This window comes from Gossypium raimondii, chromosome 3, assembly GCF_025698545.1.
Source record: "Gossypium raimondii isolate GPD5lz chromosome 3, ASM2569854v1, whole genome shotgun sequence".
NCBI classification, from domain to species: domain Eukaryota; kingdom Viridiplantae; phylum Streptophyta; class Magnoliopsida; order Malvales; family Malvaceae; genus Gossypium; species Gossypium raimondii.
In genome coordinates, this window is record NC_068567.1 from 42,007,419 (window position 1) to 42,024,648 (window position 17,230).

General features: G+C 34.2%; 1 protein-coding gene and 1 non-coding gene across 2 annotated transcripts; both read right to left on the reverse strand.

The window, feature by feature from the left end:
• Positions 1 to 404: 404 nt before the first annotated feature.
• Positions 405 to 511, reverse strand: LOC128040244 (small nucleolar RNA R71). The gene has a single exon (XR_008194902.1). It is a non-coding gene; the product is annotated as a small nucleolar RNA R71 (small nucleolar RNA).
• Positions 512 to 11,294: 10,783 nt separating this feature from the next.
• LOC105794317 (alpha,alpha-trehalose-phosphate synthase [UDP-forming] 6) lies at positions 11,295 to 15,393 on the reverse strand. Its single transcript, XM_012623445.2, has 4 exons — positions 15,165 to 15,393; positions 12,633 to 14,706; positions 12,264 to 12,537; positions 11,295 to 11,801 (listed from the first exon to the last, which is right to left on the reverse strand). Exons 2-4 carry the CDS (start codon positions 14,672 to 14,674, stop codon positions 11,508 to 11,510), a joined length of 2,610 nt encoding a protein of 869 aa, XP_012478899.1. The 5' UTR covers positions 14,675 to 14,706; positions 15,165 to 15,393; the 3' UTR covers positions 11,295 to 11,507.
• Positions 15,394 to 17,230: the final 1,837 nt, after the last annotated feature.

The window sequence follows — 17,230 nt, forward strand, 5'->3', positions numbered from 1 at the left end:
GGAAGAAGTGCTTAACGCTAGGTTAACGAAAACCCAAATTTAGCACACGAACCAATGGCTCAAACAATTGAACAATCGGTCAAGTCTCAAACAGAACAACCACCATTGTGCATCGCGTATCCTACTATGGATACCGATTTTGAGTTGAAGTCGTTTAATCCATTATTGCCAACTTTTCGTGGGTTACAAAATGAAAATCCCCACAAGCATCCGAAAGAATTTCATATGGTTTGTCTTAGCATGAAACCTCGGGGGTGGCGAGGATCGATTAAATTACGTGCTTTCCCTTTCTCCCTAGCAGATTCTGCTAAGGAATGGTTATTTTATTTACCCCCTGGATCTATTACAACTTGGGCTGATCTATCTCGTTTGTTTCGAAGCAGGTTTTTCAACATCTCGGCGGTGAGCTAAGAAGAGAGATCGTTGGAATAAGGCAAAAAGAAGCTGAGTCCCTTTATGATTATTGGGAGCGGTTTAAGAAGTTGTGTGCAAGCTGTCCACAACATGGTATAACGGAGCAATCTCTCCTCCAATACTTTTACGAAGGTTTGAAGCCCATGGAGATGAATATGGTAGACGCTGCTAGTGGAGGAGCATTGGTCAACATGACTCCTCATCAAGCGAGAGACTTGATCTCCACGATGGCTGCAAATTCTCAGCAGTTCCGAGCCAATACTTCAACCTTAGAGGATAAAGTTGATAGACTTACTAATATGATGAACTCTCTTATTGCAGAAAAAGCAAAGACAGCTCGGTTATGCGGAATATGTGCTACACCTGATCATGCAACTGATGCTTGTCCCAGTTTGTATGATGATACCACGGCCCATCTGGATGCTGTGGGAAATTTCCCTGGGCCGCCACAAAGGCAATACGACCCCTATGCTAATACCTACAACCCAGGGTGGAGGGACCATCCTAACTTAAGTTATGGGGCTAATCTACGAAATAATCACCATACCAAAATCGGTTTCCATAATGTACCGCAAGGTTCGTAATTTTCTAGAAACCATGGTCAATAAGTTAGCGACTAATGTTCTTGATTTTCAGAAGAAAATCTTAATTTCCAAAAGGAGATGAAGGATTTCCAACAGAAACCGAGGCGTCTATCGAGAGTTGACCACATCGATCGAGAAATTAAACTCTCAAGGAAGTGCCGTCACAAATGTAACCAAACCCGGACAAAATGCAAATGCGGTGGCGTTACGAAGCGAAAAGATCTTGGAATCGATTCTGACAGAATCTTGCCCAAGAAATTGCCCAGAAAAACCCAAAAAGACGAACAGTCGACCAAGCCTCCATTGCCTAAAATTCAACCTCCATTTCCCGAACGATTCAACCAGTGTCGAAGAGGTAAAGAGGACAAGGAAATCCTTGAAACATTTAGGAATGTCGAGATCAATATCCCGCTGTTGGACGCCATCAAGCAAATACCACGGTATGCTAAATTTCTTAAAGAGCTTTGCACCAACAAGCGAAAATTAACAAGTAATGAAAGGGTGAATGTTGGTGAAAATGTATCCATGATGTTACAACGAAAATGCCAACAAAATGCAAGGATAGGGGCATGTTTGCAATACCATGCAAAATAGGCCATCTAGGAATTAAGAAGGCTATGTGTGATCTAGGGGCTTCTATAAATGTAATGCCATATTCTATTTATGAATCACTTAACGCGGGTTTTTTGACAAAAACAGGTGTTATCATTCAATTGGCGGACAAGTCTGTTGTGCATCCAGAAGGAGTCCTTGAGGATGTTCTGGTAAAAGTTAACGAGCTTATTTTCCCTGCAGATTTTTATGTGATCAAAATGGAGGAGGATAGCACTCGGATCTTGAGATCTCTCATTGGTCGACCGTTCCTTAGTACAGCTAGTACTAAAATTGATGTTCGAAGTGGAACTCTCACGATGGAGTTTGATGGGGAGATCGTAAAGTTTAATGTCTACGACGCAATTAGCCATCCAAGCGAAATCTTGAGCGTAAATCGTATCGATATAATTGACTCTTTGGTGGAAGAAAATTTTCAGTCAATTTATGGAGATAATTCTGAACTTGATGAAATTGAATTTGTTAATGAGTTATTATCTCCAAATACTAAACTGTTACCTTCTGTTATACAGGAACCAGAGTTGGAGTTAGAACCCACAGGAAAGGCAAGGAAATTAGACATTCAAGAGTTAAAAGAAATTCGCAATGATGCCTACGAGAATGCTCGCATTTATAAAGACAAGACAAAGTTGTTTCACGATAAGAGAATAGCTCAGAAGCATTTTTCGGTAGGACAAAAAGTTTTACTTTATAACTCCGTGTTAAAGTTATTCTCGGGTAAGCTTCGATCACGATGGCAAGGACATTTTATTGTTACTAAAGTGTTCACACATGGAGCGATTGAAATAGATAGTGAAGAATCTGGAAAGCGGTTCGTAGTCAATGGCCAGTGGTTGAAGCCATTTTATGAGAATTTTCAAGCCCACACGGTTAAGAAAATCTATTTGGAACCACCATAGAACCAATAACGGCGTCGAGCTAACGACGTTAAACAAGCGCTTGTTGGGAGACAACCCAATTTTTATAATTTTTATTATTTATTATTATTATTTTTCTTTACTTTATTTATTACTTTATTTTATTATTTATTACTTATTTGGATATTAATCGATTTTTCTTCTTTTGCTTAGAAAAAAAAATGAACCAAACCGTTAAGCAACACTTAAAGCGCATTAAGGCCTGACTTGAAACCTTTGGCCAGCAACTGACCAAGCTCATTGCCATCATTTGTGATCATACGGGGAGTTTTTCTAAACTTTTCTACCTATTTATTTATTTTCGTCCACATTGAGGACAATGTGCTTTCAGTAGGGGGGAGGTATTCTTCGTTATTACTATCATTTTCTGCTGTGATTTTGGTTATTGTTGCTGTTGCTGTGATTATTTTTGGCTGGTGTTGCTTCTTGAGGCTTTATTTTGTCCATCTCCTGCCTCTTTTCATGCCTAAGATTTTTACCAAGAATTGCCTACTGTTTGACCTACAAGCATGATTCTTGTTTTCTGAGAAAATTACGAATTTTTCATAATTGATGCCATCTCCACTGTTTTATTTTTATTAGAGTAAAAATAATTGTGATTCATAAAGTTAACTTTATCTTGCTTTTCGTAAAATTGATCAAGTTTAAATACAAAGTGGACACTTAATATGTTTGCATGCTAAAATATGTTGATGACTATTAAGGTAATTACTGAAACTTATTTTTGACACTTGATTATTATTATTTTTCTCTAAAGTCCTCATAAAAAAATTTATTATTAATGTCATTTAATGTTCCGTGGTTATGAGTGCAGCTTAAAAACGTGACTGACTGAGTAACCGGGGTAGGGTGCTTGGGTTGTCATCCTATTTCGCGTCAAAAGGTTGTGTGACGTGTTAGGTAAAACTCCGCTAACTGTAATTAATTTTAAGAACATGTTAAATGAAATGTAAGGGGTGGGGTGCTTGGTGTCATCTTTCTTCGCGTCAAAAGGTTTGATGTGTTCTTAAGAAAAATCATAATAAATTAGGAGTTTGCTGGGCTGAGTAACCGGGGTGGGGTGCTTGGCTGTCATCTCTCTTCGCGTCAAAAGGTTCAGTATATTCCTAAAGCATACAAAAAAACAAAAAAAAAGAAAGAAAAAAATAATTTGGGGACTAAAGGAGGAAACAAATAGGGTGTCTTGGTAGGTTTGGTAAATTACCTAATTTTCATTAAATAATTCAAGCTTATTCTAATTTTTGTGTGTATTAATTGAAAAACTTTTTCTGTTTTACTTAAAGCAAGCTTAGGTTTCTCTTTATTTTTCATATGCATTTTTGACTGATTTTTATAAAACTTTGGAGTTGTATTTCTTTTATGGCAGAATCTAACTTTCACAGTAGATAGGAACCATACTTGAGGGCAAGCATGGGCTAAGTAGGGGGATTTGATAACACTCTAGAATAACGTATTTTTATGTATTAATTATGTATTTATTCTGAGTATGATCCTGCTAATTTGAGCTATTTATGATCTTTTATCTCATAGGGACTAAATTTGAGGCAAAAGTGAAATTAAGGGCCAAAAGCGTGAATTTAGAGATAAAATGGGCCAATGTGCGACACAAGGAAAAGTTGGTGCCAAAAGTGCAAGCATGGAGGACACAAGGGTTGAAATGCAAAAAGAAGAGATTTTATTTTATTAAACTCTATTTTAATTATATTAGGATAATTAATATTGAGATAATTATTAAGGATTATTTTAGGATTTTATTTTATCTTTATTTATCTTCAATTAAATGTATTTATCTTTTAGGAATTTAAGTAGAATTAGAATATCTCCCCTAGCACTATAAATAGGGGGTGAAGTGACTCAAAAGGGGATCTCATCTTTTTCTTTTTCTGTAAACACTCTCTCCCCAAAAGTCTAGGCTTTTGTTCTTTTCATATTTCTTTTCAATAAAATCTTTATTTTTATTTTATTTATTTTCTTTTCTACCATAACCATGAGCCACTAAACCCATCTAGCCGAAGGTTGTCAAAAATCCCCAAAAAGGTTCTTGAGGCTTAGAATCCGTACTTAGCCTTCTTCTTTGAGTATTCATCGTTTCTCCAGACTCTGAGTGACGCTTAGTCCAAGTCCCTTAAGAAGTAAGTTTTTCAATATATGCAAAGGCGGCCGCTTTGTATGTTTTGAGAAGGTTGCACAGTCGGTTCGTTAGCTTACTGCGTCAGAGGTTGGCGAGCCCAAGAGACAAAATGGCGTGGGATTCGTCATTGAGAAGCGTTGATCTAGCATAAGACGATCTCACAGAAGTGATTGTTAGCTAGAGTCAGGTTCCATCAAATCGTAAGTCTAAATCATTGGAGCTGGTGGTCGTAGGCGTCCTCTTCCACTATAAGCGGCTTATTTGGTTTGGGAAGGATCATCTAAAAGCCGAGGATTGAACCCAAGGCGAACGAGACAACTGGAGGTGGAATCTCCATAAGAATTTTCTTTCTCTTAACTTTATTTTAATTTCTCAAATTTTCAATTCAATATTCTTAATTGCTTTTTATTTTATTTTTCGTTTCTAGATCCAACAATTTAATTACGCTATTGTTTTTATTTTTTCAGAACGCAGTTGTCTTGGGCAAGACTCGCCTGGGATATCACGGAACAAGATATTTTGCAAGTCCAGTCCCTGAGGATTTGACCCTACTTCCCTTTTACTATTCTTTTCATTATTTATTAGGGATAAGATATTTTTGGTGCTTTCAACGACCGCATCAATATCTATTTTGGTACTTTGAAAGAAAACTTGTATTTATGACTAATGGCATGTATAGTCTAGCTTAATATGGTTGGTTTTGAATTGTGCATATATATAGCCAAGCCATGAGAAAATGGCTTGCTCATGTTGCTAATGGTTGTGAATATTCAGTCATGATATATATGTGTAATGTATATTGTTTTATGATTCAGTTATGTGATGCTAATGTAGTGATGGTTGTGGTTTAGACTATGATAAGTTTATATGAACTAAGTTATATTTATATGATTGCTTGTATATTGGATTTTTTTAGGTACGGTTATAAATGGTACAATTAGCTTTAATTCGAGTCGTGAAAATGGTTGTATTTGTTATGTGGGAACTATGCTATACTTTGGATAATGGACATATTGAAATAGTATGCTTGCATTAGTAAAATGGTTAGAAATGATGAATAAAGTGTATATGTATATTCGGCTAAAATATTAGACTCTTATTAATGAGTATGTGATATGGTTATGTTATGTATTGAAGTCATCTTGGATGACCAAATATGCGGTTAAGCGATTGGTTATGTATATGTATTTTAAGCATGCAAATTAGGTGTACTTTTAATGTTATATGTGCGTAAAATGGTTCAAATTAGTATGGTTACATGCGCATAAACTTGTAATGGAAAAATAGGTATGTTTTGGTATCATAGTTTGATGTATAATTATCTTGTTTATAGGTCTAGAGTTAGTAAATAATGCACATGCAAAATCGGTTAAAGTTAGGTAAATTGAATGTGTATCGATTTAAGCATATACGTCATGGTTGCTAATGTTTGAATTGTTGACTATTATTATTTAAATGAGTTGGGCATGATTTGAGTATATTTTTATATGGTAATTGTTAGTCGAGTAGAGGAAAGAATAAATGGCAATGTGTGCTCATGATTTGGTTTGAATGGTTTAATTTAATTTGGTTATATGCGCATAATAATTTTCTTATATTTGATATTCAGTTTATGAAATGTATGCTTCGTAATCTTATAAGCTTAAAAGAAAACTTCAATATACGAACGTTATGCATATAGTAATATTAAGCATCGAAATTTAAATAGGATTAGTGTATTAAAGTGATTGCTTTACGGAGCAAGAAATGCAATGAATACCTGTTTTGAGCTGTGTTATGTTTTGTAATGCCTCACAACCCTAATCCAGCGATGGATACGGGTTAGGGGTGTTACATTTAATTATAAAGAAATTTCAATCATTCAACCTAGAGTCAGTTGCTCTTACTCTCGAAAGAGATATTAGCATAATTTAGGGATTTCTACGGATCAAGTTACTAAGTAAAGAAATTACGTAATTTAGATTGATAGTGACAGATGCAATCTAGGTGAATTGTTTCCTGGGTATTGTTTCACTTTTTGGTTATTACTCAATTATTTTCGTGTTTTGTTCTTTTTCGTGTTCGTAGTTAATTAATTTAGTTAATTTTAGTTTTAATCAATCACTCAAATTTATTTGTTAAATAATAGAAAGATAGTAATTACTAGTATTTTTAGTCTTTATGGGAATGATATCTTTGCTCATCGTAACTATACTATTAATTGATAGGTGCACTTGCATTAGTCAAACTTTTAGTTAGTTCATGACGCATCACCTAATATCTTTGTGGTACTTGCACTTTGAAGTGGGTTGCCTTCTTGGGGGTTTGACCTCTTTAATGGTGGTGGTGGACTAAGGACTCATTTGTTCCTTGCTCAACTCAATATATAGGCTCTTAAGGCTATGAGATGTGTATAGTCGTCGAAATTTTTTTTTCTACCTTGTATGTTCTTTTTGGGTTTTGATAGCTCTACTTTTGGTCAATTGATAGGGGTTATAAGAATTGTTGCCCTTTTCAAGTTGAGGATTTTATGATGCATGAGCTAAAACTCATCCTTTAGGATGGCCAATCACTTTTCTAAAGAGAGGCTCAAGTGCCTTTAAAGCTTATTTGGTTGGGGTTGGCATTGTGCTGGAGTTGAGTTTGGTGAGGGTTTTGTTTAGGGAAATTTCTCTTTGCATGGTTGTAGGAACAAATCTCCAGTAAAGAAGTTTGTTGATCTTGGTGATTGGCTTGAGTTTGCAAGTTGGAAGAGGAATTATGTAGATATAATATGTTGTGGAAATAATCATTTAGGTCTTCATGGTTCTAAAGTTGTCTAACTTGATAATATTGGTTTGATAGGTAGCTTCGTTAGGTGTTGTGAGTAAGTTCATGAGTTTTGTGAGCAAAGGTCTTTTGTGGGGTAAAGATAGGACCTTTTGTGTTGAGTTCCCACAAACAATGCCAATTGTTGGTATAAGATGTGTTGATGGATGTTTTGAGCGTTTCACACCTAATGGTGTCAAAACCCACTTAGTTGTTATTAGGTTTTGAAAAAGCCTTCAGTTTACACTTAGAAAATAGTTTCGTTCTAATTGTTGTTGCAACAGAATCAAAGTAAATAGATTAAATGAAAAGTGAAACAATGAGCAAAATAAGGAGAGAATTAACACACAATATTTGCTAACGCAGTTCAGATTCACCAGTCCTACTCTCCGAAGCCTTGCTTAGTGAATGATTTTATTTAACAATCGTTTGGATCACCTATTGACTTAAGGGGAATCTACCCTTACACAAAGAAGTACTTGCAGCCCCAACATTGACCCCAATTGTTACAAATCACTCACCCAAATACCTCACAATACAATCAATAAGCCTCTCCAAATAATATCTAATAAAGTATCACAACTTTACCTAATAAAATAGCAAAATACAAATGTTAAATATACTCAAAAATTGCACACCAAGTGATGCCACGATGCTATTTATTTATAGGCGTCTTCAAGTGATCGTCCAACAGTATTTTGATAAGATTTAAACTCTCATTTAAAAACTGAAATTATGTCATTAATTATTTGAGTATTTATCATATAACAGCCTTCATAAATAAATCTTTCAATGGCTTCAAAACTCGCTCAAGAGATAAAAGATAATGATAAACATTTCAACACTTTAAATTTCTCCCTTCTCCTTAAATTAGTTGAATGGATAAAGATGATTTAAAGCGGATTGTAGCATGTATTAGTTCTTCATTTGCTACATAAAAAAGATTAAATCACAACTCATATCATTAAAAAGTCAAACATGTCAATTCCAAAATTTTAAATACACCAAAGTTGTTATGTTGGAATAAGACAACCAAAATTTATAACATATTTGAATTCTCTCCTAATGATGATTAACGAGGGATTTTATAGAGGAGCCAAGTGTGTGTGGCATGAGTCAACCAAATAGGACAGAGATAAAGTTATGGAGAACCGAAATAAGATGTCGTCGGATATGACATGTTGAGACATAGCGCGACTATGCTCAAATTTAGGGAGTTGATCACTAAAGTCTTAAGAAGCGATGGAAGATGAAATCACCTTGTCCTAAGCAATTCTTTTCAGAAATTTTGTAGTGAAGGTTTCAGAATCGAATCATTAGTGCTATTTCGGGTCATCATTGAAGTGAGGAGATTTCTTTTAATGTAAGAAGTGAATCTTTTGTTATGTATAACAATCACGTGATCCCTGCGAAATTTTTGGCAACACGAATTTATTAGCAGCTATTCTTTGATTCGTTCAACTGTTCTCATTTGGTCACATGAAATTTTATATTAAAAATTCAGAATGCGTGATTACTCAACACTAATTTCCAGATTAAATGCATAAAACATCAAAGTTTGAAGTCATTAATCATTTGCAAGGCTTTTGTCAAAATGTTTTTCTTTTTAATTATATAAACAAAATCAACAAAATTATGATATATGTCCTAGATCTTGATTTCGATTTTATTATATCCTTTTACTATATTATCCAATCTATTCTGGTTATGAAATGTAGGAATCGGGCAATGTATTATTATTGTTGTTGTTATGTTTCATTTTGAGACAGGTAAGATTAGATTATCCACACAAGACTAAAACAAAGTCAAGATACATCACCTTGGAGTTTCCTCATAATATGCTACAATTAAGAAGGCAACCAAATCTAAGTACTTGATAAAGACATGGGTAATTCTATTAAAATTTCTTGCATGCCAAAGTTTTTCAATTCCATTTATTAACCTCTTCCAAAATATAATATTTCACTGAATAATATCACTTTGTGTTTAATCCTTAAACAATGCTTACTTTTTATAATAAAAAAAGTGTAATCTTATATTCTCTTACTGTGGTTTCATTCATACTAAAATAATAATGAGAAGAGGAAAAGGAAAATAAAACAGGCAAAAATGATAACCCATGTGTGAATTGTCAATAGAATATTAATGGAGGTATTTGACGATTTCAAGTCCATATGTGAATAATTGTTTTATTTTTGTGGTCATCGGTGGCTATTTTAAGAGCTTTTCACACTAGAGACAAGAGATCCTTATAAATATAAATATATATTAATAATTTCATTACAAGTTTCGATTATATCTATTTTTTGACATAATATTTAGTACTACCTATAGTTCATCTCAAACTTATAAATATAAATATATATTAATAATTTCATTACAAGTTTCGATTATATCTATTTTTTTTTTACATAATATTTAGTACTACCTATAGTTCATCCCAAACCTATAAATAGGTGGATAATGCGTTTCAGTGCATTTAAATTCATATCCTCCTACATTGACAACAATTCATGCTAATCAAGGTAAAACTCAACCTGTATTTTAATGATAACAAAATATGATTTATTCATGAAAACTTTTTATTTTAACTTTTAAGTAAAAATACATATTATTTTAAATTGGTAAAACTCAACCTGTTTCAGACTATACTCCTTCAGTAGTTTTTATGTTACTTCATCCAATAATCTAAATCATAATTCAGATGAATAACACTGGGTATACGAGGAAAGCCTACTGAGTTGACATATAAATGTCCATTTTAATTTGATAGTTTAAACTGATGTTATTAATTTATTGATGAAATATTGAATTCATAGAAAATACCTCAATGATATTTTTGTAACCCACTTTTATTTTGTTTAAAATTAAGTGTTTTCATGAATAAAAATAAAATAATATATATTATACTTCAACAAAGTGCACTACTTTCCAGGCTTATTATTGTTGCTGGAGAAAACAAATGGAGAAAAACGCGTTGTTGGGGTATTACTTGGCATACAGAGCTGGATTTATGTAGTAGATGAAAGACTTGGTTGCAGTCAAACTTACGGGTTTATAATGGTCATCCACTTCACTTCTAGTCAACCCTGGATTCACATTTGCCATTTTACACTATTTTTTTCTTTTGCTGAAAATCTACTTTGTGATTCTTTTTTATCTTTTATTTTTTGAAATGTGAATGCGAAACAAGACAAGTGGATTTTTCTCTTGGACAATTGCTGCCATATGAACTTAGTAAAAGAGTAAAATATAATAATGAATTATATAAATTTTAAAAAAATTATATTTAAATATTTAATCTTAAAATATTACAAGATGATACAAAAATAGATGTTATCCAAAGAAAGTTGCCGTAAATTTTGTAACTGTAAAAAGGTGATAGCTTTAACAATATCCACCCGCTTCAATGACATCCTCCCTATTTTTCATGGTTGTTTTTCAATATCATTGATGTTGCGGTCAAATTTGGGTCAAACAGCCTTTTTATTTTTTTAATATAAAATCCAGAAACATGATAAATACATACTGGAAGGCTCATTCTTTGATATGCGTGGACACAAAACAACAATCGTGGACAAATACATGAAACAAATGCAAAACAACCCAATTTATTTATTTGGGTGGGAACAAACTATGACAACAATGTCCAGATTGCTTTGTAGGAAATAACGTTTCGACATAAAAGCCCAATTTACACGTCGTTGAATTTTATATTCCATTACAAATATGCATGACTGGCTTACCATAAAACACACTCAACACTTTCATTAAAGAGAGAAAAAAAAACAATGGAATGTGCTAAATGATTCAAAGAAAAAATTTGAAACAAAACAAAAAAAAAAAACATTAGGGGCAAAAACTGGGGAAACTCGGATTTCATCACGCAAGCACATATTTACAGCTTAAGAAAAAACAAAGAACACAGAGAAAAAGTATCCGCTTGCAAGCAGTTTCTCTTAGTAACACTAAGATGATGTACATTGCAAAACAAGGTGAGCAAATATTAGAGTTACAAACACAAAGAAGAGCAGTGCACCTTTCGTTTTTTCCCTTCGCTAGCTAAGCCAACACCGAATGCATTTGATCTGAAACAGAAGCCAGACCCTGCATCAACCTACAGATTTCCACCGTATCGTCCAGGTAGTACTTAGCCTTACTTGGTTTTTTACCCACAGTACATGCAAACACTTCTGCTCTGGGATCGATCAACGGCCCCAATACTGAACTTATGATTACCTCGAACATGTCTTCATCAGATCTGTCGTCTCCTATGCAGAGAACAAAGTCCGGCAACATACCCCTCTCTTGCATTGTGGAGAGTAGGCGCTTTGCAACTAGACCCTTGCTTACACCCTGCATACACCCAAAAGAAAATGAACACATGCTCGGTAAATCATGAAGAAAGAAACATCGAGAGCTCTACAGCAATGAGGTTAATTTACTACAAAAACAAACTTAACCGATTTAAGGCTCTCGATAAAAGTTAAAAGCAATTTGATACGAGAAAGAAACCAATGCTTAGTATTAGTGACTCGCAAAGTTACATCAATAAAAAAGTTACTACCTTACTCGATAATCCAAATAATCCAAATATGAATTAACGTTTCATCTTATTACCCTTTCTCTTTTAAGCAAACATCAAACAACACCTAAGTATAGACTGTGGCAGTAACAGTAGCAAGGGTTAAGCTTTTCAGTAGACCTAACCATTCTCATTTTGCTTGGGAATCACTGATTCGATAAGTTGATTTCGGGCTCAATGTGGACTGAAAAAAAGAAAAGTATTGTACCACAATTGGAAATATATTTCTGTACCTGTGGCTTAACCTCGACAAAATTCTGCCCACTCTTTACCGTAACAGGTTCATTGGCCAGCACACTTTCGAGATGATCAAGAAGTTCTTTAGCTTGGCATGATCCAAAATCCGGATCTGCATCCTCATAACACCAGACAAGGGCAGTTTCCTTATCTTCGATGTAGGATCCATCAGTAGTCTCCATGTATTGCTTCATCACAGGTTCTGCAATCTGCTTCCATGCACAGTCCACGGCTGGTACACATGTCTCCCATTCCACGTCTCCCTTGAGCCTAAAACAATAAAATACAACTTTAAAGTCGAAACAACTGTTTTGATATAAAGACTAAAAACAGAAATTACAAGGATCAAAGCTGGTTCACTTCACCTCAAGAAGTAGCCATGCTCAGCAGCAATTCCTAGTTTCTCACACGGAGAAAACCATTCAGTGAGTGTCTTTCGGCTTTTAGCACTAACAATGAAAACCATGTTGTTTCTATCTCTGCACAGGCTATTTAGGATGTCAAGGGATTTAGATGATGGGCTCTTATCAATCGAAGCCTGTGGCATTAAAGTGCCATCATAGTCTAGAAGAATCGCCCTAGTGGTAGTCCTCTTGTAAGCTGATACAATGTGCTCCATTGAGAGCTTTCTGAAGTTCGGATCAAGAGCCACAACTCGAAAACTTAGCCCAAAACCAATACCCCAGCATCTCCGTCTAGAATGTTCTCGACAAGTCCTCTCCAAATCCTGAAGGAAACTATGAGCCCAGTAACCAACATGATGTGTACTCACATATCTGTAATGCTTTTCATGCCTGAGCTGTTTTTCTGCTTCTGCCATAGCGAGGGCACAGTCCATTGCATCTGCTACAGCATCAATGTTCCACGGATTTACTCGAATTGCTCCACTCAGAGATGGGGAGCAACCAATGAATTCTGAAACAACTAGCATGCTTTTCTTTGGTGTAGATGGCTCCAACCCCAAAACCTTATTCAACATCTCGTTCCCCTGCCGACTGATGATATACTCATAGGGTATGAGATTCATTCCATCCCTTACAGCTGTTACTAAACAACACTCTGCAACAACATAATATGCAATCCTCTCGTAAAACTTAAGCGGTTCATCAATCAATACGATGGGGTCATACCCAGGCTTCCCGAAAGTTTCATTAATCCGCTTCACGGTTGAATATGTCTCTTCCTGCACCTCTTTCACATCTTTTCCTCGGCCTCTAGCTGGAAGTGCTATCTGAACCAGCACTACCTTCCCTTGGCACTCGGGATGCTGCAAAAGTAGTTGTTCCATTGCTAGCAGCTTCAAACTAATACCCTTAAATATGTCCATATCATCAACCCCAAGCAACATTGTCTTCCCTTGATCGCAATACTGCTTAAGAAGCTCTGTAACCTTGGCTTCAGTCTCTGGAAGGCTCAAAACCGACTCCAGCTGACCCATGTGTATCCCCATAGGGAGAATTTTGATACTAACAGTTCTTCCATAATACTCAACACCTATATACCCTCTCTTGGATTCATAAGTAAGACCAAGCATTCGACTACAGCACGACAAAAAATGCCTCGCATAATCGAAAGTATGAAACCCGATTAAATCCGCATTCAAAAAGGCACGTAAAAGCTCTTCCCTAATAGGCAATGTCTTGTATATCTCTGACGAAGGAAATGGACTGTGAAGAAAAAACCCCAATTTAACCCTATTGAACCTCTTCCGCAAGAAAGTTGGTAAGACCATGAGATGATAGTCATGTACCCAAACGAAATCATCCTCCGGGTTAATCACCTCCATGATCCTATCCGCGAAAATCTTATTGACCGATACATAGGCTTGCCACAAAGACCGATTAAACCTACCTCCTAGATCCGGAGATAAAGGCAACATATAATGAAACAAAGGCCACAATTGCTGCTTACAAAAGCCATGATAATACCTGCTAAAAAGATCAGGGGGCAAAAAAGTGGGCACACACTTGAAGGTCTCTAAAAGAATCTGGGAGACCTCATCTTGTTCATTTGGGTGGATTTCTTCCTTTAAACACCCAATATAAATCACCTCAACATCATCATCTCCTAAACCATCTCTCATTTGAAGGAGAAGTGAATTATCATCCCAGCTGAAAATCCAATTATTGCTGGTGGTGGTGGTGCTACAGCTGCTACTCCCATTTTTATTATTATCCGATTTCCTATGTGCCCTTATCGGCAGCTGATTAGCTACCATGATAATTCGGTCTTTCTGGGAGGAGGAGGAGGATGGATCAGAGCATACACTCTCTGATGGATCATCGTCGATATCGGAAATGATCCCCGGGACCGTCATAATCCGGGGAATCCTACGGCTAATTCGGCCTAAAGATGGAGCCTCACCGGAGGCTAGCTCCAAGAGATTCGAGTATGATCTTGATACCATTTTCTTAAAAAGCTAATCAAAAGAGTGCTTCACTACTCCCACATACAAAACAAAACAAAACAAAAATCCTATTAAAGGGGGATTCGTTTTACAACAAAAACCAAGAAAAAAAATGATAAATCCAAAGAACAAAGATGGTGAATTTCAGGGTAAATAAACATAGGCCCTTATCATATTTAAGTGCAAAGAAATGAGAAAAATAAAAAAGGGGGGGTGCAAATTTTTTAGGGGCGAATCAAGGAAAGAAATTTCAAGATAAGCTTAGAAGAAGTGAATCAAATACAAATGGTGGAAATAAGTTGATATCTAGATAAATAAAAAAAAGAATGGAATAGATTCAAGATTACACAGCTAAGAAAATATACTTCACCCAAAAGAATTTCCACTAGAGATAGTCAAACTTACTACAACAACAACTACAGAAAATTTTAAAGTTCAAGAAGGAGAAAAAAAATAAACACAAAAAATCAAGAACAGTTGAAGAAATTACCAGCAGTAGTTGTTGTTGAATATTGAAGAATTCCTTCTTCCTTTTCCCTATTGGGTAGATAGGAATATTGATAATTCACAAAAAAAAAAAAAGCTTAAAACTTTAATAAGCTAAACAGTGTAACCCCCCAAAAAAAATATTGAAAAAGAATTTATTTAGCTTTGATTGAGTTGAGAGGCTCAAGCTGATCTTAAATCCCCCTTTTACCAAAAACAACACTCTGTAGCCAAACTCCACAGCTTGGACTGATAAAAGACTTTAAATATACCGAGTATTCGGGGTTTTTCTTTTTTCTGTTTTTTTATTGGGGTTAAATAATGTACTAAACACTGACCATAGGATGAGATTGTGGTTTGATCCAACGGTTGAAAGTAGAAGAAAATGTGCAGTTGAAGTTCTTATCCTTTTGTCCTTAGGTTAGTCCGCCACGAGGCAACATGCGGAGGTGGGACCTACTAAACTCGGGGATCTTGTCTGAGATTAGCTGTAAAATGGGTCGCGGGAAATCCCACGTGGCATGAAATTATTCGTCGGGGTAGGTCTTACTAGGCTACGTGTCGTTGTTTCCATGCTTCATTGACAACACAAAGCATTGCAAAGTAGGTTTCTCTCGAGATATGTGTTCACGTTTTGACTGATTTTACACGAGATTTCGTGGGATAACAAATAAAAACAAGCAAGGAACGCAAAATATCCTTATCCGACAATACCCTCTAACGTTGAGAACTTAAAAGATCTCCCCCCAAACAAGCCGTACGCATACGACTCACACCTTTACGTGCTCTGTTTTTTTCTACAAATAAATACCACCTGTTATATTCATCTAAAAGTTTTATATTTAATGTCTACATTTATATTTATTCATCAATTATTTAATATACATCATTTTGTATCTGGAATTAAACCTTTTTCTAATATCATTTTGTATATAATATATATATTTTAAATTAATGTTGTTTTAATTTTTAAGTTTAAGGATTGATTCGATGAAAATTTATAATTAAATAATAATATTAGCAATTAACTTTAAAATTTAAAAAAACTACAACCATCCATTTGTATTTTACAAATTAAATTCACAATAAACATGAAATTTATTTTATTAAAAATCATGAATATTCAAATATGACAAATTTAGTGTTGACCTTTTATCAAATCAACTTACTCAAATTAAACATTAAAAAGGTAAAACTATTAATTTTGAGTATATAGCTTATCACATCTAATAAAAAGAATACAAGTATCATACTTGCATAAAAACAAATCAAACTCGATACCAGATAATGCATTCAGCCTTAATATATCAATGGTGCATATTTTTGTAAACTAGTATCTAATTTGATATCTCGCTAATGAGTTTAATGAAATTTTAGAAAAATTTAGTCAATGCTAAATAAAATTATTTTTTTAAGATTCTTAAAATATTTTATTTCTTTCGTTCAGAATTTTATTTCTATCATTACTAATAAAATAACACAAAGAATGTGTTTGATTCATTGAATCTTAAATTCTGTATTGTAATATTAGATTACGTGTGGAATATAAAATTACTTTGTTTAATTTATTTAGCTAGAATAGAGTGTTCATGTGTTTAGTTGACAAAATATAACTTATTAGTCTTAAATTTTTGTAAAATTATAATAACTTAAAAATTTAGAGAAATGAAATAAAATTAATAATATAAAACTCCAATATATAATTTTTGAAACTGTCTAGGTTTTTTTTAAAAATTATTAATGTTTATAGCAATCTGAGTTTTGTTTAGTAATGTGAGCTATTATAGCTTTATTTGTAAATTTTATGTAAGATAAGAAGAGAAGATGCTTTTATTTCCAATAATAATAATAATACCATATAAAGAAAGTAGTAATTATGATTAATGAAACAATTTCATAAAAGAAAAAATTAGTGAAACAAATTCAATTTTGTGATTTAATCTACATCAAAACTCAAAATTTATGAAAAATTTCATGTTCCTACAGCATTGAACAAATAATTTTAAAAAAAATAATAATGTATCAATACAATAAACTATAAAATAATATGAAGATAAAATACAATTTTAC